Source organism: Trichosurus vulpecula, chromosome 2 (genome assembly GCF_011100635.1).
Source record: "Trichosurus vulpecula isolate mTriVul1 chromosome 2, mTriVul1.pri, whole genome shotgun sequence".
NCBI lineage: Eukaryota > Metazoa > Chordata > Mammalia > Diprotodontia > Phalangeridae > Trichosurus > Trichosurus vulpecula.
The window spans coordinates 192,123,953-192,150,824 of NC_050574.1; the positions used below are offsets into that span (position 1 = coordinate 192,123,953).

Below are 26,872 nucleotides of genomic sequence, written 5' to 3' on the forward strand. Positions count from 1 at the left end.
TAGTTTAGTCAATTCTAGCCAGCTGCAGAATGATGGAGGCAATTCAGAACCATCTCAGGCAGAAAGAAAGAAATTTACAGTGTATTAAATACTCAGCTGTTAAGTTCCAAATCTAGCTCTCCAAATAACATCATTTTGTGTTTCTGTGTTTAACCTGTTGATGACTTTTTCCCCTCATTTTTTAAAATAAAAGCAAGAATATTTTGATTTGTTCATTTTTATTCTCTTGGCACTTTGAAGGTGTAAACTGTGATGGTGTTCACCAGGGCTTAACGGTGACATCAAATGGGCTAGCTTTCCCCAGAGATAGAAATTCCCATCACAATAGTATTAGCCTTTTTTTTTTAAACAAATGAGGAAACTAGAGCACAGAGAGATTAGGTTGGCTGATGTCACACCTTTGGTAAGTGTCACTGGTAAGTGTCAGTCAGGACTGATTCTTAAGAGCAGTGTTCTTTCTTCCATATCTTGAAGAGTTTTTATTGAGCCATTTCAGTGGTGTCGACTCTTTCTGATCCCATTTGGGATTTTCTTGGCAAAGATACTAGAGTGGTTTGCCATTTCCTTCTCCAGCTCATTTTACAGATGAAGAACTGAGGCAAACAGGGCTCATAAGTGCCTAATAACCTACTCTCCTCTGAACAGAACTATTTGGTAACTCATGAAGTAGTTTGTTTAAAAATTAGTTGCATAGTAGAATCATTTGGTAGCTCAAATAAGACCTCATGTTTTAATAGTAAAATAATAGAATGGCATAATATTGACTAAAATTTTCTCGTATACAGTTTCTATATACTTGCTAAATTAAAACTTTCTTCTTTATTAATAAGCATTAAGGACAATCATGAAAATAAAAGACTTTAATTCCAAAAGACAGATAGACAGTTGACAGTAGGATAATTTGGATCCTGGTACATTTAACTGATTTTGCTTGCTAGTCATATGTCTCCACGTTGATCTTTGACCATGACATTATCCACTGAAGCCCACTAACCAGTGACAGTCAGTCAGCAATTTTGTGTCCTCATGGAACATGAAAGGGTTAGGACATAACCATTAGGTGATATTAGAAAATTCCTTTTAGTTCCAACATTCAAAGACAAAAAGTTTATCGAATGAAAGAGCCACACAAACACAACCTAGGTTTAAGCAAACTCATCGAGATGGTGCAATCACCTCTTACCTAACCCTCCCATTAAACACTTTTGAGTTGAAAACAAAAGGCATGGGCATAACTCACTAATCTGTGGCTTGTGGACATCAATTATAGCATAACTATTCATTCTAAAAAGCCATATTAGTATGTTGTGTATATTAATATATAGGGAGGATGTGAAATGCAAAAGTCAATGGTAATCAAGAATTTATTAAGCTATTACTCTGTGCCTGGCACTGTGCTAAATGCAGTAAGAATGACAGCCCCTGGCCTCAACCAGCTTACATTCTAGTGAATTTTAGACAGGGAGTGAACTTCGTGGAGGGAAAGGTTTTTGGGCATGGTAGAGAAAGTCAAGTGCAACCTGGAAAGGAACATTGGCCAGAAAGCTGTTTATTAAACGCCTACTTGTGTCAAAAACTGTGCTAAGCACTGGGCATACAAAAAAGCCAAAACAAACAGAAAATAGTCCCCGCTCCCAAGGAACTCACAATCTATTGGGGGAGATACCGTGATACATATAATTATGTAAAAACAACTGTCTCTACACAGGGGTAATTGAAGGTAATCTTTGAGGTCAGGCGTGAGCATTAAGGGGTGGGGGGGGTCGGGATCAGGAAGGGCTTCTTGCAAAGGGTGGAATTTTAGCTGAGATTTGAAAAAAGTTGGTGAAGAAGCCAGGAGGTAGAAGTGAGGAGGGAGAGAATTCCAGCCTTGGGGGACAGAGTGAAAATCTGGGCATTTCTGGAGTCCCAGAAATGGAGCGTTTTGTGTGAGCAACAGTGAGGAAACCAGTTTTAAAACTAGTATAATTTTTTTTTGGAAGAAACTATTTGAAGAGCATTCATCCAGTTATGATAAAGTTATACACCAAGAGCATTAGTTTTGGAGAAGGTTCATGATAGTATTCTTCATCTCCTGAAATTACATTATGGTGTTTGGGATAATTTTCCAAACAGATGTGTGTTATCTGAATTTATTTTGTACAATAGCTATTCTTTTCCCAAACATGAGACTTAAAAAGAGTCCCTTAGAGTTCACTGGGGCAGTGAGTTGGTGTCCTGGATAGGGGACTGGACTTGGAGTCAGGAAGACCTGAGTTCAAATCTGGGCTCAGATACTTAAATAGCTGTGTGACCCTGGTCAAGTCACTTAATCTCTCTGTTTCTCAGTTTCCTCATCTATAAAATGGAGATAATAAAAGCACCTGCTTCCCAGGATTATGAGGATCGGATGAGATATTTGTAAAGTGCTTTGCAAACCTTAAAGCACTATGTAAATGCTAACTAGTATTATTATATTTCCTGGAAGTATATTACATAACATCTCTAAAATATTTAATACTAGTATGGATTTATGCAATCAGAAAGTATCATCTAATAAGTTATTCAACTGAGCCAATTAAGTGGGTGATACTTTGAAACACTTTATCTAACATAAGGGGTTTGAAATAAATGACCTCTAGGAGCCAGCTGTAGAACCGTGACCCTGTGATGCTGAGATGAACAGTAAAGTGTCACGCATAAGCACACTCTAATTGTTTTAGACTTGCTCCTACTTCCATCTCTGTTTTTGAAAAAGGGAAACATACTCTCTCTACTACCTCTTGTGTGTGTTGAGGATTAATCAGGGCTATAAAGTGCTTTGGGGGCAGTTAGGTGGCTCAGTGGTTAGAGTACCAGGCCCAGAGTCGGGAAGATCTGACTTCAAATTCAACCTCAGACTTTATTAGCTGTGTGACCCTGGGCAAGTAACTTAACCCTGCCTGCCTCAGCTTCCTCATCTGTAAAATTGGCTGGAGAAGGACATGGCAAACCACTCTAGTGTCTTTGCCAAGAAAACCCCAAATGGGGTCATGGAGAGTTAGACCCAACTGAAAAATGACTATACAACAACAAATAAAGTGCTTTGAAGAAAGCGCTCCCAGGAACGCCCAAAGTGATTTGGGTACCTGTTACCCCTCTTCCAGCTCACTGTTTCAATTTCTTTTGTACTTTCAGTGTTGCTGCCTAGAGTTTAAAAGCAAATCAGTCATCTGAAGTGGTTTATTAAACTTAACACACTGAGGAAATACTCATCTTTATTCAGCTTGCCAAGCCCCACAGAATAATTTTTTCTTCTAAGTGCTCTCCTAGCAACTGAGACCTTGTCTCTTCTGATTTCTTTCTGATCCTTCTAGGGAATTATTTGATTGTGAGTCAGAATAGAAATGTTTCAAATTGAGACATTCATATGCCATTAGTAGAAAATCCAAGGGAATTGGGCAAGGTATTTACCTTTGGTGCTAATAGCATTTGGCCCTGGGCAAGTCTGACTGTTCTGTTGTGATAATCTGTGTCCCACTCAGCTGTTCAGATATAAATTTCAAAGAGAGCAAAGCCTTAGGCTGAAAGGGGCAAGGCTAGAAGTAGAAATTAGGAGGTCTGTCCAAGCTCATGTTCATTGCTTCCATGACACTATCTGTCCATTCCATCCTCTGCTGTCCTCTTTTCCTTTTGCCTTCGGTCTTTCCCAACATCAGGGTCTTTTCTAATAAGACCCATCTTCTCATTATGTGGCCAAAGTATTTAAGCTTCAGCTTCAGTATATAGCCTTCCAGTGAATAGCCTGAATTAATTTCTTTAAGTACTGACTGATTCGATCTCCCTGCTGTCCAAGGGACTCTCAAAAGTTTTCTTCAGCACCACCAATTCTGCAGCACTCAGCTTTCCTTATAATCCAACTCTCACAGCCATATGTTGCTACTGGAAAAACCATAGCTTCGATTATACAGACCTTTGATCACTTTGTCTTTGTGTTCCTTAGTTTCCCCAAATATAAAATGAGGTTACACTAACTGACTTAAGACCATTTCTAGGTCTCTCTGTGAGTTTGAAATAATTTTGTTCTCTGGCCAAGATCTCAGGGCAGCTCAGCAGCTCAGCCCCAGCATACCTATCTTTCCTAGGGACACACAGAACCTAAGGAAATATAAATTCAGATACACAAGAAAGTAATAATTGCAATTATGACAGTAATCATAATTCCTATTTATATATTATATTGGGGTTGTTGAAGAAAAAATATCAGTGCTAATCCTGTCCTCTGAGTTCTTAAGCTCAAGTCTTGACAGAAATAATTGTATTTAACACTAATTTAATAACCAAGATGTCCACAGTCTCCATGCCTTCTGACATAACTCTGTCCCAAAGACAATTTTGGTTTCATTTATAGGAATCTTGAACAAGGAAATTTCAGTTGTTGTTAAGTCACTTATTGGTCATGTCTGACTCTTTGTGACCCCATTTGGAGTTTTCTTGGCAAAGATACTAGAGTGATTTGCCATTTCCTTCTCCAGCTCGTCTTACAGATGTGGAAACTGTGGCAAACAAGGTTAAGTGACTTGCCCAGGGTCACACTGCTCGTAAGCGTCTGAGGCGAGATTTGAACTCAGGAAGAGTAATATTCCTGACTCCAGGCCCAGCGCTATATCCACAGCACAACCTAGCTGCCCAAGGTATCTTAAAATACAGTCTGGGTTAAAATTCCAAAAAGCTGATCAACCAAGACCCACTCAATTCATCCTGGACCCTGGACCATTCCCCTTAATCTATATCTAGAATTTAAATGGAAGAGAAGGCAGAGAGGGTGCCTCCCTTTCAATGGATGAGAGCACTTCCATATGCAGGTATTAGTGGCTAGAGCTTAGAGGTGAAAAAGGCCATGATCTTATCTAGAGTTAAATTAATCTTCTAATCTATTTCCCCAAGAAAGGCTATAACTTGTTGTTTTACCCACTTTCCTAAAGGGAAATGTCTGGAAAGGGTTTTAGGCTGGAAAAATATAATTTCTTGGTATTTCTAGGAACTAAAAAGAGGTTTTAAAATGTTTCCAAAGGGTTTATGTTTATATATATATATGTGTTTGCATGTATGTGTATGTACATATACACATACGTCTTACATGTATTTGTGCATACATATAAAATCTCATTTGAAAGTCACCCCAAAACACCGTTCCCCTATAATAATACTGCTACATCTAAAGATTTCTCATTTGGCTCTTTGGTTCTGGAGTTAGAGGGACATGGGTCCAAATACCACCTCTGACCCTTAGCACTTGCGGACAAGTCCCTCAGCCTCCTTGAGCCTCAGTTTCTTCTTCCGTAAAATAAAGGATGTGGTTTAGATCATCTCTGAGGCCCTTGACATGTCTAGATCTATAATCCTTCAGGGACAGTCAATTCTGTTACAGTGGTGTTGTGACTTGGTCTGCAGAACCAGGAAGGGGGCCTGTTTCCCCCACTTTTATGCCACTGGCCACAAGTCACTCTATGTAAGAGACTGATAGAGTCTTCAGGATTATTGACACCGTTGTCTTTCTATCCTACAATTAAGCAAAGCTGGCTTGCTTATGATAGTCACAAATATGAGACATAAAGAAACAAGATTTTTTAAAGATGTGTTCTAGAACTTTGCAAAGTTCTAAGAAGTCAGGCTAGTTTTCAGGCAGACCATAAACATTTGTTAAATGCCTGTGTGCTAACTGCTGAGGATACAAATATGAAAAAAAGGGCAGTGCCTGCCCTCAAGGAGCCTACAATCTAATGAGGGAAGACAACACACGAAAGGGGGCAGTACTAAACATTATGAACTTAGCAAGGCCCTTAATCCTTCGGAGTCTCATTTTCCTCTTCTGGAAAACAAGGCAATTGAATTCGATGATCTCTAAGCTCTCATGAAACTTTGCTTTTACATGCAATCATTCAGATAGATGTCGTCCTTCAGAATAGGGGTGGTATGTGGTATCTTTGTTATTACCTTCAGAACCCATTTAAGACACACAAGAAAATCATTCCCATTAGTTTCCATTCACACCTTGTTTTAGAGTTATTCCTCAGCTTTGTCCATACACTGAATTCAGGAGGTTTGGCTCTGAATGACTTTGTTAGGGTCAGGTAACCCAGGCACACCCAAGAAAATGAGAAAGACCTCAAGAGGCCTCTGTCAAGAAGGGTGATGTGGGAGCCAAGATCTGAGAGGCTATTGAAAAGCATTATGTGATCAACAATCCAAAGAGAAAAAATGAAAGCTTCATTCTATATGGGTTATAAGCACTTGGGAAAAAAAGTTCTGAGGACACGATACAGGGCCAATAATAATTGTTAATTGGTTTTAAAAATTGGTACAAGGGTGAAGTTCTAAGAAAGCTCATTTTAGTACTTTTTGTTTTTTGAATTTATTTCTGAAAATCTAAGATTTAGAGTTTTTTGATTGTGTGCTTATGGCCCCTTTCTGCTATTTCCAATTAAAAATCTATCAAAATCTTTGTTTTCTATAGAAGTATACCAGCCAGGTATATGGGCAGCTAGGTGGCACAGTGGATAGAGCACTGAGTTGGAACCAGAAAGACTCATCTTCCTGAATTTGAATCCAGCCTCAGACACTTATTTATTAGATGTGTGACCCTGCGCAAATCACTTAACCCTGTTTACCTCAGTTTCCTTATCTGTAAAATGAGCTGGAGAAGGAAATGGCAAATCACTCTGTTATCTCTGCCAAGAAAACCCAGAATAGGGTCATGGAGAGTCAAACTCTACTGAAAAATTACTGAACAACAAGTACAGCATATGTTTTACCCATGGAATAAACCTAGTGCCTTACAGATTATAATTAGCAGTGTTTTAGCAAGACTACATTGCTTTGTTGGAGAATTAAAGATTATAATCTTAGACACTTTTCTGCTACATATTTCCATTTGTTACTCTTGGAAATTATTTTTCACTAGAATCATAGACCATCCTTGATCAATCGGATTCCTTGGTTTCTCCTCCTTAGGTGCCACTCACACAATCAGCTATTGTTGATTTAGGTACTTAGTATGCTCGAGCATTGTGCTAAATGCTAAAGTTACAAAGAAAATAGAAATAGGAGTATACAATATACATCCAGAGTAGATGGAAAGTAACCTTAGAGGGGAGCGCATACATTTGGGGTGGGGGGGGGGGAGGAGTGAGGAGAGGCTTCCTGCAGGAGGTTTGAGCTGAATATTGAAGCAAGTTGGGGATCTTGAGAGACCAAGATGAGGATTGAGAGCATTCCAGGCATGGGAGATCAGCCTTAGCACTGGCATGCAGATGAGAGACTGGAGAAGGAGTGTTGTTTGTGCCAGGAGCAGCAGGTAGGGTACTATGTCTGCATTGTATTCATGGAGGTGAATAGAATGTTAGAAGATGGGAAAGGTAAGAAGGAGCCAGGTTATAAAACAATTTAAATGCCAAAGGATTTTATATTTGATCCTGGAGATAATAAATAGGAAGCCACTAGAATTTATTTAGTAAGGAAATAGGGGTTATGATATGGTAGAAAAAAAGTCTCTTTGGTAGCTCAGAAAAGCATGGATTGGAGTGGGAAGAAAAATTGGCAGAGACACCAATTAGAAGTCTGTCGCAGTAGTTCAGGCAAGAGATAATGAGTGCCTGAACTAGGGAGGTAGCTCTGTAAGGAGAGAGAGAAGAACTTACAGGAGAGATGTTAGTGACATTCTTGTGTGAATTTCCAGACTTTTAGGGAAGCAGGGGCCAATCTAGATGGGTCTTCTTGATTGACAGCAGGTCATTTCTATTTATGTGGTTTTAAAATAGTTTTGTGTGAGTGGCAGATGCCAAAGCTGGTATGATTTGTTTTTCCCCAGTACTTATATTTTCACTCTTAAAAAATGTTTTATTGATGCCCTTTTTAATACTACCTTTACTTCCCAATGCCTCTTCCCTCCCAGCAGAACTATATCTTTACCCCCCCCCCCCAAAAAAAAGGAAAGGAAAGAAAAACAGGTCAGTAAAGCTAATTCACCCTGGGAGAACAACATGTGGAAGTGTGATTCATTATTGATGTTCTCAGACTTTTTGTGACGTAATTATCAAGAAAGTTTGCTCTGGTCTGAGATCCTTTGGTGCTTTATAGTTGTCTGGAAGTGGATTTTCAAAGGCCTGTGGGACCCATATTCTATAAAGTATTACTAGGCTCCTTCTAAAAATAACCTCTATAAGAGGGCAGATTATTCCCCTGTTCAAAAATCTCTAGTGTCTCCCCTTTGCCCCTGGGTTAAGATATACATTTGTTGTTGTTCAGTCATTTCCAACTCTTCGTGACTTCATCTGGGGTTTTCTTGGCAAAGATATTGGAGTGGTTTGCCATTTCCTTCTCCAGCTCATTTTATAGATGAGGAAACTGAGGCAAACAGGGTTAAGTGACTCGGCCAGTGTCATACTGCTAGTATCTGAGGCCAGATTTGAACTCAGGAAGGTGAGTCTTTCTGACTCCAGGTCCAACACTTTATCCACTGTACCACCTAGCAACCCTTAATATATATACATTTAGCTTGGCATTTGAAACTGTCCACAATCTAGCTTCGATTGATCTTTCTACTCTTATTTCATATCGTTTCCCTTCACCACAGCCACCTTGGATGGCCAGCTAGTCTCTAAACTCAATATTCCTTCTTCTACCTCTGTATATTTGCTCACATTCTGTCTCGCAAGCAAGAGGGCTTGTTTTTTTTACCGCATATTTGTGGAAATTCACAGCCTCCACAATTATTTACAACATTTTAAAATTATTGTTGAAAGTCATTCATGGAATAAAAAAAGTTAGGAAGCATTGCTCTAATGTTCTTAGCTTGAACATCCATTCCAATGTATTATTTTCAATATCAATTGCTGGTTAACATTTCCTTAATATCATCAATACTATTGATTAGTACTCCATTATCAATTTAATTAAGTAAAATCTATTATCTTTTAAAAGGGATATTTACTGAAAAGTTATAGCAAAAACAAAAGTACCAAAACTTCCCCCCAAACCCCATGACACAGTCTCCCTTGTAACCTCTCTGTCCCTGATGCACTCAGACTTTAACAGGTTGCTACAAAGTGTTTGCCTCACCAAGTTCACCTCCAAATACACGTAAACATGGGAACAGTAGCTCTTTTTCTGCAGGACATGTCTCAGTGGCCTGACATGCTACTAGACTGGGTCAAGCCAATCACCTCTCAGAACTGGGCTGGTATCCCAGGGTCAGCAGCTGGTAAGCACTGGTTTGGAGTTCAGGTCCTGAATCTCTGGCATCTTGTTCTTCTGACCTTCTGAATCTCACAAAGTTGCAGCCATCTCCAGGACTCTTACCTAGAAGTGGGAAAAAATAGATACAATTGAACCATAAAACAACCACCCTCTGTTCATGACCACTTGCAGGCACCCAGCGGGGTGCTGGTGCTGTCTCTCTTTCCACACCTGGAGGCTTATAGCCTTTATTAAGATGCAGGCGCACTAAGGAATGACTTCTTGAAGAAGGTAGGACTTTGGCTAAGACTTAAAGGAAACTGTGGAAACACGAAAGTAGAGATGAAGAAGGGAAAATGTATTAGACATGAGGGACAGTTTCAATTCAGGAACAAGGTCAGTATCGCTGGTTCACAGAACACATAGAGAGGAATAAGATTTAAGAAGTCTGGAAAGATGGGAAATACCAGGTTATAAAGGACTTTGAAAGCCAAGCACACAATTTTCTAATTGATTCTGGAATAGGAAGTCACTGGAGTTTCTTGAACAACAGTCAGACCTGTGTTTTAGGGAAATCAAGTTGAGAGTTGGTTGGGGGGAGAATAGATGAAATGGACAGATACTTGAGGGGGACCTAGTCGCAGACTATCACAAGAGTCCAGGTGCACCAGAGAGGTTGCAGTGTTAGGAGAATGGGGCATACACAAGAGATGTTAACAAAGGTTTAAACAAAAGGACTTGATGACTGATTGGGTATGGAGTGGGTGAGAGAAAGTGAGGAATGGAGGATGACCCCTGGATTGTGAGCCTAGGTGATTGGGAGGTTCATAGGCTTGATGAATATAGGTTAGACTGTGGCCTTGAGGCCACACGTGGCCCTCTAGATCCTCAAGTGCAGCCCTTTGACTGAATACAAACTTCACAGAACAAATCCTTTTGTTAAGAGTGGTACTTTTGACAGTAGCAAGGAAGTTAGGAAGAGGGAAGCATTTGGGCAAGTATGGGTTCATCTCTTTCTTTTTCTTTCTTCGACTGCCCTTTATGTTGGTTCATCTTAATCTTTGACCACTCTCATGTTAATTTGTGCAGCAGTGCTGAAGCAGCTGCCATGTAGAACAAAGAAACAAGCCTCATTTACTTTTAAATCTCCAGCTTTGTCAGAGTCAACCTTTTCTGCTGAAAATAATTCAAAGTATACAGCCTGCAAGGTTGAATTGATAATCCCAGTGGTTCTGTAATGATGATGTGCTTGGCAAAATTGGATGTTTATCATTTCACCTTCCTGTCTATAATGATTAGGAGAACATGTTTTTTATATCCTGTATAAAACTTGTGGCAATAAAGTGTATTGGGAGGGCCGAAGAATGCCAATGATGAAACACCAAGTCTGCTCATTGTTCCTCTAGGAGGTTTTATGATAAAATTTTTAGTCTTTCTTTAGTTATTTAGAGGAGAATCATGTTATATCTCCCAAATCAATGGCATTCAGTTAAATATTAATACAATTGAAATGTATATCTGTATTCTTCAAGCTATAGGTGTGTGTTACTTGAAAACAATTACAGTTTCTCTATGAATGCATTTAGAAATCCTACATATAATACTTATCCCTGTATTACCTCAAAATTAGCTACCTCACTGTCTGAATATTTTATTTACTAGTCTATGAGGTGAATTTATACTTATTTTTTCTTAAGTATATACTTATGGAATACTTTGAGCTTTCACTTCCTTGAAAGAATTTTTTCCTCTCTTCATAGGATTAATTCTTGTCTAGCTATAACCCTTGGGAATCCTTCCTTCTGTGGCTCTTCCTGTTTCCCATTCCTATCTATCTTAGGTTCCAGGTTAGAAAAATCACCAATTGGAGATGCTTACTTAATGTTTCATTGCTCAGATGGAGAGAACAACCCTCATTTAATTGAAGAATACTCATTTCCTGTAGACCTTAGAGAGAAGAGAAGGGACTTTGACCCAATCTATGGATGTTAAAAACACCTTTCTTGGGAAATGTTTGTCTTTTAAATTAAGTAGGTATTTAATATTATAGTGGTCATGTGTTTTGACTTATTTCTCTCTCTTGTTTATTGATTGATTGATTTTACTTTATTGTGTTTTAGGAGCTCCCCAGAGTTCTTCTTGTTCATCTGTTGGATAAGCATGAAGGAGCATGGACCATACTTCCGTTATTACCTCAGTAAGTATGAAAAAGATCTTTCTGAATTATTGACATTCCTGCCTTGCCAAGAGGTTGCTGGGTATTTTCTAACTTTCAGAATTGGTAGATGGAGGGGGCAGGAAGGAAGGGGGGGTTTCAGTCTTGGAAAGTTTATTACTTGTCACAGCACAAATTAAAAACACAATTTACTTCATAGGTAAACAAATGAACTCCAATACTGAGCATGTGAACATTCTCTTATCTGCCTTCTGAGGGATTTTTATGGGGAAATGAATTTGAAGAGCTGATAAGATTTCTCTTTGGACCATTGTCTGAGGAAAGGAAAAATATATGAAGAAAACAGGGCTCTCTTATCATCCCAATCTTCCATTTCTTCCACTTCTTACACACAACTTTGTGGTTTTATGATAAATCCAATTTGGAGTAGAGCTTATTGTAAACTATTTCTTCTTAGTTTTTCCACATCATTTAGCAGAAACTCATCATGGATTTTCTTCTGTGAGGAAGAAACAAGAATATACATTCCAAAGCTCTTAGAAACTCTCCGAAGATATGACCCATCTAAGGTAAAGGAAAATTGAAATGCTAATATTAAGACTTCAGGGGAAAACCTGGAACGGGGTTTAGTATTGATTAAAAGGAATGGGAAGGTAGGAAATAACACTTCTAAATGATTATTCCTAGTGTAAGAATTGGAACTAGTAAATGTGTAAGCTCAGGGGCTATGTTGTTAAGATTTCTTTGTAAGAGCTTTCAATTTGAAACTTTCCTTTTATTGTTTATGGCTTACAAAACGAGAGGACTTACATGATACTCCTTTTTAAAAAAAATGAAAGGCATACTAAAAATATATTAGCAATTTGGGAGGGTTAGACAAATGTAGTAATCCAGAGTTAGGAAATCATCTATTTTAGACATAAAGTTGAATGGACTATTTCTTTTCATGGTAGCATGGTAATTTGGTCATTCTAGTTCCATTAATTTTATAATTTTTACTTTTTTTTGCTGTGTGTAGATATATCCTCTTAGTAAATATAGCTTTGATTGACAGCATTAAATTAACTCCCAAGGGTTTGGAGTCAGGAAGACCTGAGTTGGAATTCCTGCAACTCAGACATTTAACTCTGTGACCCTGGGCAAGTCACTTAACTTCTCATCTTCTCACTTTCCTCATCTATAAATGGGGATAATAACAGCACTTACCTTACAGTATTGATGTGAGGATTAAAAGGAATTAATATATGTAAAGGCATTTTGCACACTTGAAAGCCACACAATAGTAACAGTTAATATCCATATAGCACAGTACTTAATGCATGGGAAGTGCTTAATAAATACATCTTCATTCAGTCATTTAAGGCTTGTTGCAAAGTGCTTTCCAAATATCTCCTTTCATGTTAGCTAGTACCATTATCACCACTACCACCACCACCACCATCATCATCATCATCACCATCATCATCATCCTCATTATCACTATTATTCTCTGTCTTGATCTCAGTTAATATCTCTGGCACCATACCCAGGCGTCTTTAAGCCACCACTACCCTGTGGGGATCTTTCTGGGAACAAGCTCGAATGGGTCCAGATCTGTGGGAACCTTACTCAGACCAAATTGACTTGGGCATTCTTTGAAATTGATGATGACCCAGAATTGGGTTGTTAGGGCTCCATAGGGCATTTTAAACTTGCCTCTCATCCCCATGCCTCTTTTCCCCAGACCACACACTGGAATCTAGTCATATTTAGTTGGGCCAAGAGAAGTAGGAGGAATTTTTTTTTATTGATTTCATTATATAGGGCTTTGTACCTTGGATACAGAAATCTGGACAGGGAATACCTCAAGGACTGGTGATTAAGGGCAGATTCATCAGCATAACAAAAAAAATCTGCATTTTAAATCTGAAAGCTTTGGGATGGCTCAATTTATCTTTCATTATCATTCTTCTAATTTTAGTACCTTGTGCCTAGTTGTCAATCCATATTTGCTTAATTAACTTGGTAATAATAATAAAGTTGGATGAGTGAGCTGTCTATTCTATTTTTAAAGTTTGCTTTGTTTTATTTTATTTTAATTTATAGAATAAAACAAGCATTTCCATAATATAGCATAATTTTCAAAAAAGATGATTGCACATGAAACTGCAAATCTATTATGTACAACTTGCTATTCCCTTTAAATATATAATAAAGTTATCATGTAAATGTCTTTTCTTTCTTTTTTTTCTCTCCCCTGAACCCCAACTCTCCCATGTCTACCATTAGTTGCATGTGTGTGTGTGTGTGTGTGTGTGTGTGTGTGTGTGTGTGTGTGTGTTGTCGACCTGAAAGTTTGGTTAAAGGCGGCAAACAAGCTAGGTGATATGTAAATTCATAATGTTTATTCCCTTAAAGCTAGCAAAGCTAGCTTACTTGTATGTACAAGGAGCCAGAGCATAAATTCTGACTGTTTGAACAAAGGAATGAGAAGGTTTAAATACATTTTTAGTCCCAACTCAGCATGTCTGTGTTACTCAATTTTGTGATCTCCGTATCATAAGAAAGGAAGTTTCTTAGTTGAACAAGACAATTGACAAGGTAGTGTTATTTAAAGATTATGATCCCAAGATGCAAAGGTCCCTAGACTATCAAGATAAGAGAAATCCCACTGTTCTGGTTGCAGACATCCTGTCTCCAACAGGAAAGATACCCCTTGTCAACCTTACCTGGTCTTTGAAGTTGCTGACATAGAAAGGGGCATTTTTAGAATAGAGCAAAGCAGTTTGGATGATTAGTTCAGGCTTTGGATCTTATTGGGGTTCAAATAATCTGAAAGGATTGTCAGTGTATATACACATACACATAAACATACACATACATACATATATATAGGATCATTCTATACATACTTCTTTTTATCAGTTCTTTCCCTGGATGCAGATGGTGTCTTCCTTTATATGTTCTTTGTAGTTAATTTGGGTATTTATAATAGTGAAAATGACTTGGCCACTCAAAATTCTTCTTAAAACAATGTTGCTGGGGCAGCTAGGTGGTGCAGTGAGTAGAGCACCAGCCCTGGAGTCAGGAGGACCTGAGTTCAAATTCGACCTCAGACACTTGACACATGTATTTGCTGTGTGACCTTGGGCAAGTCACTGAACCCCAATTGCCCTGCCCCCCCCAAAACAAACAAAAAAAATGTTGCTGTTGCTCTATACAATGTTCTCTCAATTCTGCTCATTTTGCTCTTCATTATTTTGTGCAGTTCTATCCATGTTTTTCTAAGATCATCGAGCTCATCATGTCTTATGGCACAGAAGTATTCCATCACAACCATACGCCACAGCTTGTTCAGCCATTCCCCGGCTGATGGGCATCCCCACAGTTTCCAGTTCTTTTCTACCACAAAGACAGCTGCTATAAATATCTTAGAACATAGAGATTCTTTTCCTTTCTCCCTAATCATCTTTGGAAAGAGACCTAGTAGTAGTAAGGGTGTAGGCAGCTTAATAACTCTTTGGGCATAATTCCAGATTGCTCTCCAGAATGGTTGAATCAGTCCACAATTCCACTAACAGTGAAGTTGTGTCTCAATTTTTCCAGATCCCCTCCAGCATGTGTTGCTTTCCTCTTCAGTCACTTTAGCCAATTTGATAGGTATAAAATGATATCTCCACTTTAACAATAACTTCCTCAAAGAGGAAAAGAATCCTCAACTTATCTTACCCAGGATTTTCAGATTGGTCAGTCAGGAATCCCATGAAGGGGTCTCATCATTTGAATTTGCACTGCACACTTCTATTGTGCTGGAACCAGTTACCTTATTTTTCTCACTAATAATAATTTTGTTGTTCAATCATGTCTGACTGTGTCCAACTCTACATGACCTGATGCACTTTTTGGGTTTTTCTTGGCAAAGATACTGGAGTGGTTTGCCATTTCCTTCTCCAGCGTGTCCTCATTTTACATTTGAGGAACTGAGGCAAGTAGAGGTTAAGTGACTTGTCCGGGGTCACACAGCTAGTGAGTGTCTGAGGCAGAATTCGAACTCAGATCTTCCTGGCTCCAAGCCCAGGGCTCTAACCACTGTATATCATTCACTGCACCACCTAGTTGCCCCTATAATAATAATAATAATAATAATAATAATAATGATAATTACTGACATTTATATAGTGCTTATTATGTGCTGAGAACTGGCTAGAACCGCTTACCTTTTTATGCAATAATAATAACTAACTTTATAGGCTTACTCTATGCTGAGCACTTTGCAGTTATTACCTCATTTGATTCCTGCAACATCCCTAGGAGGTAGGTGCTATTACTGTTCCCGTTTTATAGGTGAGGAAACTGAGGCAAACAGGTTAAGTGACTTGCCCAGGGTCACATAGCTAGTAAATATCAGAGGGCAGATTTGAACACAGGTCTTCCTGACTCCAGACCCAGTGCTCTAACCACTGTAGCAGGTAGCATAATCATAAGTTCCAGGCACTATGCTAGGCACTGGGAATATAGAGACAGAAATGAAATAGCCCCTCCCTTCTACAAGGTTACATCCTATCAGGGGAGACAACACCTACACAAATACGTACATATAAAATAGGCATTAGGTATTTTGAACAGAGAGGCCCCAATCTAGTCTCTATGTGCCATGAAAGATAGTCTTTCTTGTTTCATGTAAAGCATTTGTTATGTGGTGTGCTCTCTTTGCTTTAAAAACAAAATAAAACAAAAACATGGAGCACCAAAAAAGCCTTCTAAAATCCTCTCAAGTTTCTCTTTGAATGCGGGAATTATAACTTTCACTTAATGTTTTTTTTTTCGCCTGTAGATCATTCCTTCTGTTAACCATAGCTTGAATTCTGTAAAGGGTATAGTGACTCATCTTGCTTTTTTTTTTTTAGTGAAAAAATAGAATGATGATTTCAAAAGTTCAAGACAAGTTCATGAAAATTGGAATATGAAAGAAAATCTGGTCAGGATCCTTAGCTTTTCTGAATGTCTCAAAAAATTTAGAGTGTTTTATTTTTAAAATGACATGAAAGAATAAGCATTCTATAGATGTAAGTTTTGCTTTTAAACAAGAGAGACTTTTCAAAATTTAACTCAGTCTAAAATTTTAGAAGAACGAAAAGTGAAGAGTTGAACACTGCAGTAGAAAGCATACTGGACTGAGAATCAGGACACCAGGGTTTTTTGCTGGGCTCTGACACTCCTTCCTATGTGATTCCTGGCAAACAACTCACCTGTCTGAGCTAATTCATCATCTGTAAAAGGAGCTGGGAAAGCTGGATAAACTTCCAGGTCCCTTCCAGCTCTAAAACTTTCAGATTCCCAGAGTTTGCATGGATAAAGCCATACTATAGTGATCCGATTTATTTAGTGTTTTCAATATGAAGGTATGTTATTTTGTGTTAACCATTCCTTTCTCTTCATCAGTCATTTGACCTTTCTGGCAAATAAAAATGAAGCCAGTGTTATATGACTAGTAATTGAAGAAAAGTAGGTCCCTCCCTTCTCTCAACTTGGGTATCTTTTTCTCTTTCAGCTACCTTAAAAATTGATCCCCCAGTGCCCTCAGATGTGTTGCTTTCAATACAGACCTCTTCTGTATACATCTGGTCTCATCCTGCTACTACCACCATCTTTATTTTCTGAAGAGCCATTTTTATTTCCTCAAGGAGAAAATCTAAGACCTTGATGTTTAGAAGATCTAAAACCTTAGTGTTTAAATGTGATGACTTTACTGTTCTTGATGATGAAAAGATTTTATTATAGAAAATCTTTGTTATGTGCCTTCCAATTTCCTCCTTAAATTAGCCTGAGCTCCTTGAGAGCAAGGACTGTCTTTTGCCTTTCAGTGCTTACCTTATAGTATATAGCATATATATAGGGGATATATACATATATATCATATAGTAGGTGCTTAATAAATGCTTATCAATTGGCTGACTGACTAAATGTTCTTAGTATAATCTTTGCATAGTTGATTCTTTTCCCAAGCTTTCTCAAAACTTATTTTCTTTCTGGTGATTCTCGCTATCAGTGAACAACAATAGTGTTCATAATCGTATATTAACGCCTGCTGGAGAGTCATTCTTTATTTAAAATTTTTTTTTCTTTTTTGAGGAAAAGAGGAATAAGAGAAACAAGTCAGCGAAAACAATCAGTGAATAAAAAAATGTCCCCCATCCATGGATACTCCCACCTCAGCAAAGAGGTGCCTTCTCCTATTTCTTCTTTGGGGCCAACCTTGTTTTTTGGTGATTTCATAAACAATCATTTTCTGTTGTTTTGCTGTTGTTCTTTGTTTTTTGTCATTGTTTTTTATTATTTTCTTTGCTCTCCTTAGTTCCATGTGCATCACTTAATTCAAGTCTTTTCAGGCTTTTGCTATTTCTTAGATCCCAGTACTATTCCCTTATAATCATGTACTATGATTTATTTAGCCATTCTCCAATCATTGGGCATCTACTTTGTTTCTAGTTCTTTATTATCACAAAAATTGCTGCTATAAATATTTTGGTATAGATGGGCTGTTCCTTTTTTATTAGTGACATCCTTGGGGATATGATTGTAGCTATTTCATTTGCTGAATTCCAAAGCACCTTTCCAGATAGTTGTTCTAATTTACACCTTTAGCTGCAATGCAATAATATGTCTGTCTTTCCACAGCCCTTCCAACACTGATTATTCCTATTTTTTCTTATCTTTGCCAATTTGCTGGGTGTGAGCTGAAATCTCCAGGTTGTTCTGATTTCCTTGTCTCTTATAAGTGATTTGGAGAGTTTTGTAATTCTTCTGAGAACTGTTCATAACCTTTAGCCACTTATCTGTTGGAAAACTGGCTTTTGGCCATATGTATTTTTGTTAGTTGTCTATAAATCTATCTTGGATGTCAAACCCTTTTCACATAAATTCGATACAAAGATTTTTTCCCCTATATATCCATTTTGGGTTTATCGAGAATATAGCATATTTTTTTGTTATCCTCATCCATGACTACCTCTGTGTTGATATCACTGAGTATTGAAATGTATGTTTGTGTATTTTGGAGAATCTTTTCAAGTTCTTGGTGCAACTTCTCTACCTCCTTTCCCTCTGTAACAGGTATTGGTACATAAGCTACAATCAGTTTCGTGATGATGCTTTTGCAAGTACCTGTCATGAGTACTACAATACAAAATCACCAAGTGTCTAATGAAAAATGATTCTTGTTGCCATTTGACATGCAATAAAACCAACTCCACCAATTCCATGATTTGCCTTCCATTTAGTTACAACTTCCTTTTGTCTTTTGGTTTCATCTGTGTGAATGTCAAGATTGACATAATTGAGTTCCTTCTTCAAAAATTACTTAAAAGAGAATAAACTCTCTGTTATCTGCCATTCCATTTATCAAAGCTTTTTGCACATCTGTAGATGTGTAAGGATGACTGACAGTGTGACATAATAGATTTAGAGCTGGCCTTATAGTGAGGAAGATCTGGGTTCTAGTCCTACCTCGTGATACATCCTAGCTATGGTACACTGGGCAAGTTGTATAACTTCTCCTTTCTCCAGACAACTATCCAAGACTATATGTTGCAGCACAATTGCTGATTTGTTTTGACCTATAGTGTTTCCTTACCTGGAGTTCCCTATAGAAATGAAATCACAGATCTAGAGCAACAACAAAAAAGAAATAATATAAGCATATTCGGTGCCGATAATGATTATTTTGAGGCATATTTCAAATCCTAAAGTGATTTCTGAATCATCGAAGAAAGAGCAAGTTATGTTCGGTATTGTTTTAGCATTAGATCTATATTGTTGTATCCTGATTTTTTGAAAATTGGTAATTCATGTATGCTAACATTCTATAAATCAGAGTACTCTGTTTCTTTATGTGTTATAAAACAAAGAGTATTTTGGTAGGCTATAAAACATTTTGCAAATTCTATAATGTCTTCTCCCAGCATGCAACTATTTTTCCATCACTTACCTTGAATAAATAATTTAATGTATGATTCAATGATGTTGTGCATTTTTCTTTCAGGAGTGGTTTTTAGGAAAAGCGTTACATGATGAACAGTCGACAATCATCCACCATTATGCCTTTGCCGAAGATCCTACAGTTTTCAAATTTCCAGACTTTGCTGCTGGCTGGGCCCTTAGTCTTCCACTCATAAACAAGTAAGAATTAAATGGGCAATTTTTTTGTACAATAGTTACGTGACTTTATGACTTATAGACTGACCAACAAATGCCCTTTTTGCCCAAGCAAATGATCTGTATTTTTGTAGTGCTTTATGGTTTTCTGGGTGTTTTTTAAAATTCAAATCTCTTTTATTTAAAAAAAAAACTTCAAGTTTTTAAATTCTGAATTTACTGATACCTGATTACCAAAACTATACCAAATAGCCCTAAAAGGAACATTTTTATTTTCAAAAGAGAAGGAAAGAAAAGAGAGTATATGTGAAACTATGTATCGCTAGTTCATATAACATGCTTTTTAAAAAGCTTATAATGAATTGTTACTTTCGAAGCTTTTCTGCTTGTCTGTGTTTCCTACTGGCGTTCCTTCTGTTCTCTTTTGTGCATTTTTAGAAAATACTTCAAAGGCTCTCTTTTCTTGCTTTCTTTTTGCAACAGAATCATTAGCTCCCCTATCCCCTCAAATACCCACACCTCTAAGTGAAAAAAAAGAAAACTAGAATCCTTGTAACAGATAAGTACAATCAGGGAAAACATCCATACATGCGCCATGTCCGTTTCTACGTAGTTAAAGTATGCAAAGTGCTTTTCATACATCATTAGCTCCTTTGACCCTCACAATAGCCCTGTGACCTAGACACTACAGCTAGCATTACACCTCATCCTACAGATGAGAAAACTGAAGTATATAGAGGTGAAGGGGCCACATAGTTGGGAAATGTCAGAAACTGGATTTAAACTCTGAATCCAGTGCTCTGTCCACATCTCCTGTCTAGGTATATGCAGAAGCACAGAGCTGACCTGTCCAAGAGCCCAGAAATAATAGAAACTCGGCACCTTTTCTTTTTTGTCCTCAGTTAGTGTCATGGGATCACAGATTTAGAGCTGAAAGGGAGGACTAGGTGGCACCTGGGGTGCCTTCTGGCTCTAATCTATGATCCTTTGATCCAATCTCTTCATTTTAGAGGTGAGGAAACAGGCCTGGAAAGATGCTGAATCCCAAAGAGATGAACTGATTTTACCAAGGTGCACAAGGAACAATCTGGGATTTGAACCCAGGGCCTGTTTCTCCAAATCTTCTTTCCAGTGTACTGTACTGCCTCCAACCAGCCAGCTGCTTCCTGGCTTCAGGGTGCTGTGACATGGGGCTTATCTTGGCTCCTTCTCCCTTCTAGTAGTGTCTAAAGAATACTCATTTTTATAGTGTCAAAAATTCCTGGGCATACAATGATAACAACCATAATCTCACTTCCTTTCCTCTCCCACTTCTTCCCATTCTCATCCCCATGACTGAGGGAGGACAGAAATAAACATTCTTCTAGTATCTACTATATACCGTGTTTTCTAGTATGTACTGTGTCCTACTATGTGCCAGACATCGTGCTAAATGCTTAACAAATATCATGTCATTCGATCCTCATAATGAACTTGTGGTGTAGGTGCTGTTTATATCTATTTTACAGTTGAAGAAACTGAGGCAAACAGAGCTTAAGTGACTTGTCTAGGGTCACACAGCTGGTAAGCCTATGAGGCAGGATTTGAACTCAATTCTTCCTGACTCCAGGATCAACGCTGTGTCTCCACAGTGCCACCTACTTGCCCCTAAACCTAAGCTGACTGAACATGATCATATCACCCCAGGACGCAATAAGTATTTCTTGCTTACTGATGTTGAGGGGGCACTAGGCACCTCATTGAAAAATCTCTGATTTGAGCTTTGCTAATGGTGATTGTTAAGAGAGCACTTTTTGGAGCCAAGTGGCTACTCTCTAATGGTCTTATCAGATTTCAGAGGCCCTTGGCATGGAGTCCAAATTTCAGAACATTCTTTGATATATGTTAAATATATTTGGGGGACCATCTTTAACTAGATAAGATCTGATTTGGATTTTATTCCAAGACTTGGCAAAAAAATTTCTGGATATGTATGTTTAGGGATGGGTTAACGTTGTTATCATCAGTATGATTTATAGAAATGTAGATTTTAAGAAATGATAAGCTCAATGACCTTAGAAAAACATGTACAGACTTGTATGAAATAATGGAGAATGAAATGAGCAGAACCAAGAGAACATTATATACAGTAACAGCAACATATTTTTAAGAACAATTTTGAGTGAGCAAGTCATTTTGACTATCATAAATACCCAAATTAACTACAAAGGACATATGAAAGAAGACACTATCTGCATCCAGAGAAAGAACTAATAAATAGAAATATGTATAGAATGATTTTACATGTATGTTTGTGTCTAATGGTAGCCATCTTTAGGGCAGGGAGGGGGAAGGAGGGAAGAAAAAAGAAAGTTACTTGATAATTTTATTATATATTTAAAAGGAATAGCAAGTTGTACATAATAGATCTGCAGTTTTATGTGCAATGATCTTTTTTATTATATGATATTCTGGAAATGCTTGTTTTATTCCATAAATTAAAACAAATAAAAATTTTAAAAAAGAAAGACTATGGGAATATGGTTATTGTGTGGGTAGATAGAGCAAAAACTCACTGATTTCTTTTGGAACTTCCTGCCATAAAGTAGTTTCAACACCCTTATCTTCGATGCCCAACTTCTAAATGTGTCATGATTCTAGAATTGTATTTCTAAGTCAATTGTTTGTTTCTGTGGGGAAAAGAATTGAAGAATTTCAATGTCATAAACGGTCCCAGCCTGGCACACAAAGCATGCTATTGCTAATGTAGCCGAACTGTATATAGTAATGTACTAAAGAAATTATCCTGAGGGCTGGCCTTGAAGCCAAGAAGACCTGGGTTCAAGTCTTTCCTCTGACACATAATGGTTGTGTGACCATGGGAAGGTTGCTTATTACTCTTTTAGTGCTCTAGGCCTCTTGGCCTCATGCCTCCTCCCCCACATTAAAATATAATTAGGAAATATTTTTAAAATAAGCAAAAATGCAATAAACCATGAATGATGTTTCATTTTAAATCTGTCATATGAAGCTTTCAGGGCTCCTTAAGTATGAATTAGTGGATGCTGGTTCTATTTGAGTTTGATACCAGTGTTCTAGGCAACTGTTAGGGGCAGGCCTAAAGCCAGTATCCTGTTCCTGTTAGTTCATGTTCAGTGTTGCAATGCAATGTGCCACTTGCAAATCACTGAACAGTTAACGAAAGAAGATTTACTTTGCCCGAACACAACAAGGACAGGCAATAAAGATACGGTAGCACTTAGATTCCCTGGTCATGGTCACCACTGTCTCCTTAGGGAGACCTCTGATCAGCAGGGAACAGTGACTGGGGAGGTCTTCAGAATTCTGCCAATGTAAACACCACACGAGTGGGACATTTTTATACCTTTTGGTGACCAATAAGTTATGTTAAAGGATACAGGGGCCAATCAAATCCCAGTGACAGCTTTGTTGTCATTTTCAGAGAAAACAAATTCTTGTTTTGGGGAAATGGGGAACTCTGGTTTTATAACAACTCTCTAAGACTGTAAATTGAGAGAATGTGCCAACCAGTATTGGTAGAGGGATTTTCTTTGCCTGGGAATAGGTCACTTGCTCTTTTCTAATCATGGAGTATCTTTCCCATTCTTAATGATCTTTCAAGTACCCCTGAAAGTGGCTCATTGGCACATCTGACAGTATGTTCAGTGCCAGAATGTGAAGGTCATCGGGGCCAAGTGACTTGAATACATTCAGTGGTGCTAGGCTCTATGTGCTATCTTGTCTTCTTACTTATTTTGAGTATTAACTCCCTATTAGTCATTTGTTATTTCTTTTCCAGTTAAAAGAACTTTATTTTTAGCAAAGAGAACAGAAGGAAACAAAGGATTGAATAGCTTAATTGCTTAATTTTTATTAACTGGGAGATAAGACCCAGGATGGGAAAGATGAAAAGATGGGGAAAATAGAGGGTGCATCTGAAAGAGACACTTACATCATATATTTGCAAGTCATGGAGTCCCTATGATAGCATCTATAGGTCAACTACTATTTAACAAAGTATAAATTGTGATCCATTTTCCATGTCTTTATCTTCCATATGTTTAGAATCAAGCTTTGAACAAATTTTTTTTTTACTAAACACAAGGCGAAGATGTAATAAACAAGTGAACAAGAAAAAATTTTGCAAGATTTTTAAAAATTACTGCTTCTTTTACAGATTGAGATGTTATTTGACAGTAGTGAGCAGGAGATGTTTAAAATGTTTACTATGACTTCTCATAGATGAAGCCAATGGTATACACTACTATGAAAATAACTAGATAGTAAAACAAAATTTCTTTTACTTCACGGGAGTCATAAAACAGATCAGTGTTTCTACAATCCAGTTCATCATACGAACCTCATCTTGGAATCAAAGAAAACGCTTCAAAGCAAAGCAATTTTTACTTTCCCCAATAGTCTCCCAAACAAGGAGTTATTGAAAATGGTAGAGGGAAATTTCAACTTTTACCCTTTTTTTCCTCCTTCTCTTCTCCTATTTCTTATTTTTCTATAATTCAGTAGAAGTATATCCAGGTTAAAACAAAACCTCATTGTATTATCTTTCAAAGGCTCTAGTATGTCTTTTTGTAGATGATAAAATGATCTTCATTTTAAAGACTGGCATTTTGACGTGTTTAAAATTCAGCATTTGTGCCACACAATAGTTGGCTTTCTTATGATAATAAATAAATGATTTGTATTTTCATTCACTCGGCATCCTTACAGTGTGATTGTGTTTTATTCTTTTATTCTTTATAAAAAATTTTAATAATTAAAAAGTTCTGCATAATCTTATTTAAACTTTAGAAAAATCCAGACAACATCTTCCCCCTCTTTTTTGTTTTGTTTTGTGTTTGGTTCTTGACTGAAAGTAAATTTAATTGTTTTCATTTTCCAGGCTTACCAAGAGATTGAAAAGTGAGTCCTTGAAGTCTGACTTTACAATCGATTTAAAACATGAGGTAAGTCATATTCCGTTGGGTTGAATGTTTGAGTAATCAAATCTGAAGGATTTTGGTACTGGAAAAATTCCAAGTTTCCAGTAGTACACTTTCCCTCATAAGCAGTCAATCTTCAGTGTAGATCAATCCAGTTTTGAGTTTTTAAAACTGTGGATGAGCACAGAATATGTGGTGAAAGTGCCTTTACTCAATCCTCATCCTTCTTGACATCTCTGCAATTTTTGACTCCCACCTCCACCCCACCCCTTGGTTCTACTCCTACCTGTCTACTCACTTCTCAGTTCTCCTTTCTAAATCATCCTTCTCTTCCTGCCTAATAAGTGAAGACATTCTCAAGACTATGTCCTGAGCCTGTTTCAACTCCTATCGGTTCAGTTATCATCTCTATGCAAATGACTCCCCCAAATTCTTATTCAGCCCTAATCTCTTTCCTGAATGCCTGTCCCGTAATATTGACTACCTGGACAATTTGTAAGAATATGAAACTCAACCAGTCCAAAATGGAAGACACTGTATTCCCCCCCTCCCCCTGCCCATTTCTATTGATGGCATCACCATCCCTGCAGCCCCATCGTCGGAGTGGGGCATTCCCACTTGGGGCCACCATTTCAGGAGGTGACTATGACATCCACGCTCACTTCTTTCCTGGATCTGCTCCTGATCTTTGCCCCAATATAGGTACCCTTCCACTCCATTGTCCTTCTCAGGTCCCTCACTGTAGTTCTTGAGTTTTGCATGGATGATGTGATGCTATCTCCCTCTATTATTATAGTAATCCTATTATCTTTGAGGTGCATCTAAGTGGTGCCATGGATAGAATGGAGTCAAGAAGACTCATCTTCCTGCATTCAAATCCAGCCTCAGATACTTACTAGCTGTATGACCCTGGACAGGTCACTTAAGCCTGCTTGCTTCAGTTTTCTCATCTGTAAAAGAGCTGCAGAAGGAAATGGCAAACCAGTCCAGTATCTCTGCCAAGAAAACCCCAAATGGGGTCACAAAGAGTCATATATGACTGAAAAAATAACAAAATATCCTTGAGAATAGGGACTGTTTTATGTTGCTTGTATTTGTATTTCCATCACATGTTACAGTGCCTGGCACATAGAAAGAAATTAATAAATGTTTTTATCTATCTATCTGTCCTTCTGGGTACCCAGGTTTATCACCTCATAGTCATCTTTGATTCTTCTTCCCCTGCCCTCAAACTCCATATCTAGCAAATTGTCAAGTCATGTCTGTTCTACCTCGATGTCTCTTGCATCCATCCTATTCTCTCTATTCCATTTTAGGCTTTTGTCACCCCTTGCCTGGACTATTGAAATAAATCTCTTGTCAAATTGCCTCTTCCCTCCCCCTCTTTGTTTGGCTGCACACAGCTATCAGAGTGGTATTCCTAAAACACAGATCTGACCACTTCCCTCCCTTACTAAAAATTCTTCAGTAGCTTCCTATTACCTCTGGAATAAACTAGAAAGTCCTCCATCTGCCATTTAAAATTTGGCTCCCAGCTGCCTTTCTGGTGCTAGCTTATATTGCTCTAATTCACCCAGTGTCTGTTCCGGTCAAATTGACCCGCCCCTAGCCGCTCCTCGTGTGTGACATTGCACTTTCCAGATCCATTCATTTGTTAGAATGCCTGGCTCTAAGAGGTGCTCTTCTCACACCTCTGCCTCAGAGACTCCCATAGGCTGACAGTTGCTTGGTTCAGAGAAGTCTGTAGTCTTGTCTAGCAGTGCCTTGGACTTAGATGTGAATCTCTTTTTTTGCCCATTTCTGGACCATGGAAAACCATGTCTAACCAAACAACCAAAGGCAAGTAATGTGGGGCAACTAAGGGGGAAAGAGAAAAGGAAGGAACACGCATTTATTAAGTACCTACTATGTGCCAGGCAGTATGTGCAACACTTTGCAAATATTGTCTCATTTGATCCTTACAGCAACCCTGTGAGAAAAGAGCTATTATCATCTCCTTTTTGCAGTTGAGGAAACTGAGTCAGGTGGAGGGGAAATGACTAGGGTCACACAGTAAGTGTCTGAGGTAGAACTTGAACTCTAGTCTTCCTGACTTCAGGCCTAGCACTCTCTCTACTGTACCACCTCACAGAAATTTAGGATAGCTCCACCTTACATTCCCTAACACTGTACTGGCCATTTTCCCCTAAGCTAATCAGTGGCGAGTGGCTCAGGGAGCAAAGGGTGTCTTTTTGTAATTTTGGCGTAAGTGTAGAGTGACCAGATATCCCTGAGACAGATTAAATGTTCATCGCTTCACACCTCTCTAATTGTGTATTCAATCCTGCCCAAGAGGGACTTGTGTTTCATTTTTACTGAGCTCACCCACGTGATCTTGGACTTGTGGCAGATTTTAGATTATCACTTATTCAGCATTATGTTTTACCTG

The 26,872-nt window shown here is 38.1% G+C and overlaps 1 protein-coding gene across 1 annotated transcript in view; it reads left to right on the forward strand.

Moving 5' to 3' along the window:
- B3GLCT (beta 3-glucosyltransferase) overlaps positions 1-26,872 on the forward strand; it is a 124,697-nt gene that overhangs the window by 59,984 nt on the left and 37,841 nt on the right. The window contains exons 5-8 of the mRNA XM_036742638.1: positions 11,316-11,392; positions 11,829-11,940; positions 19,392-19,528; positions 24,405-24,468. Coding sequence (XP_036598533.1) covers positions 11,316-11,392; positions 11,829-11,940; positions 19,392-19,528; positions 24,405-24,468 — 390 coding nt within the window. The remainder of the gene's footprint in view (positions 1-11,315; positions 11,393-11,828; positions 11,941-19,391; positions 19,529-24,404; positions 24,469-26,872) is intronic.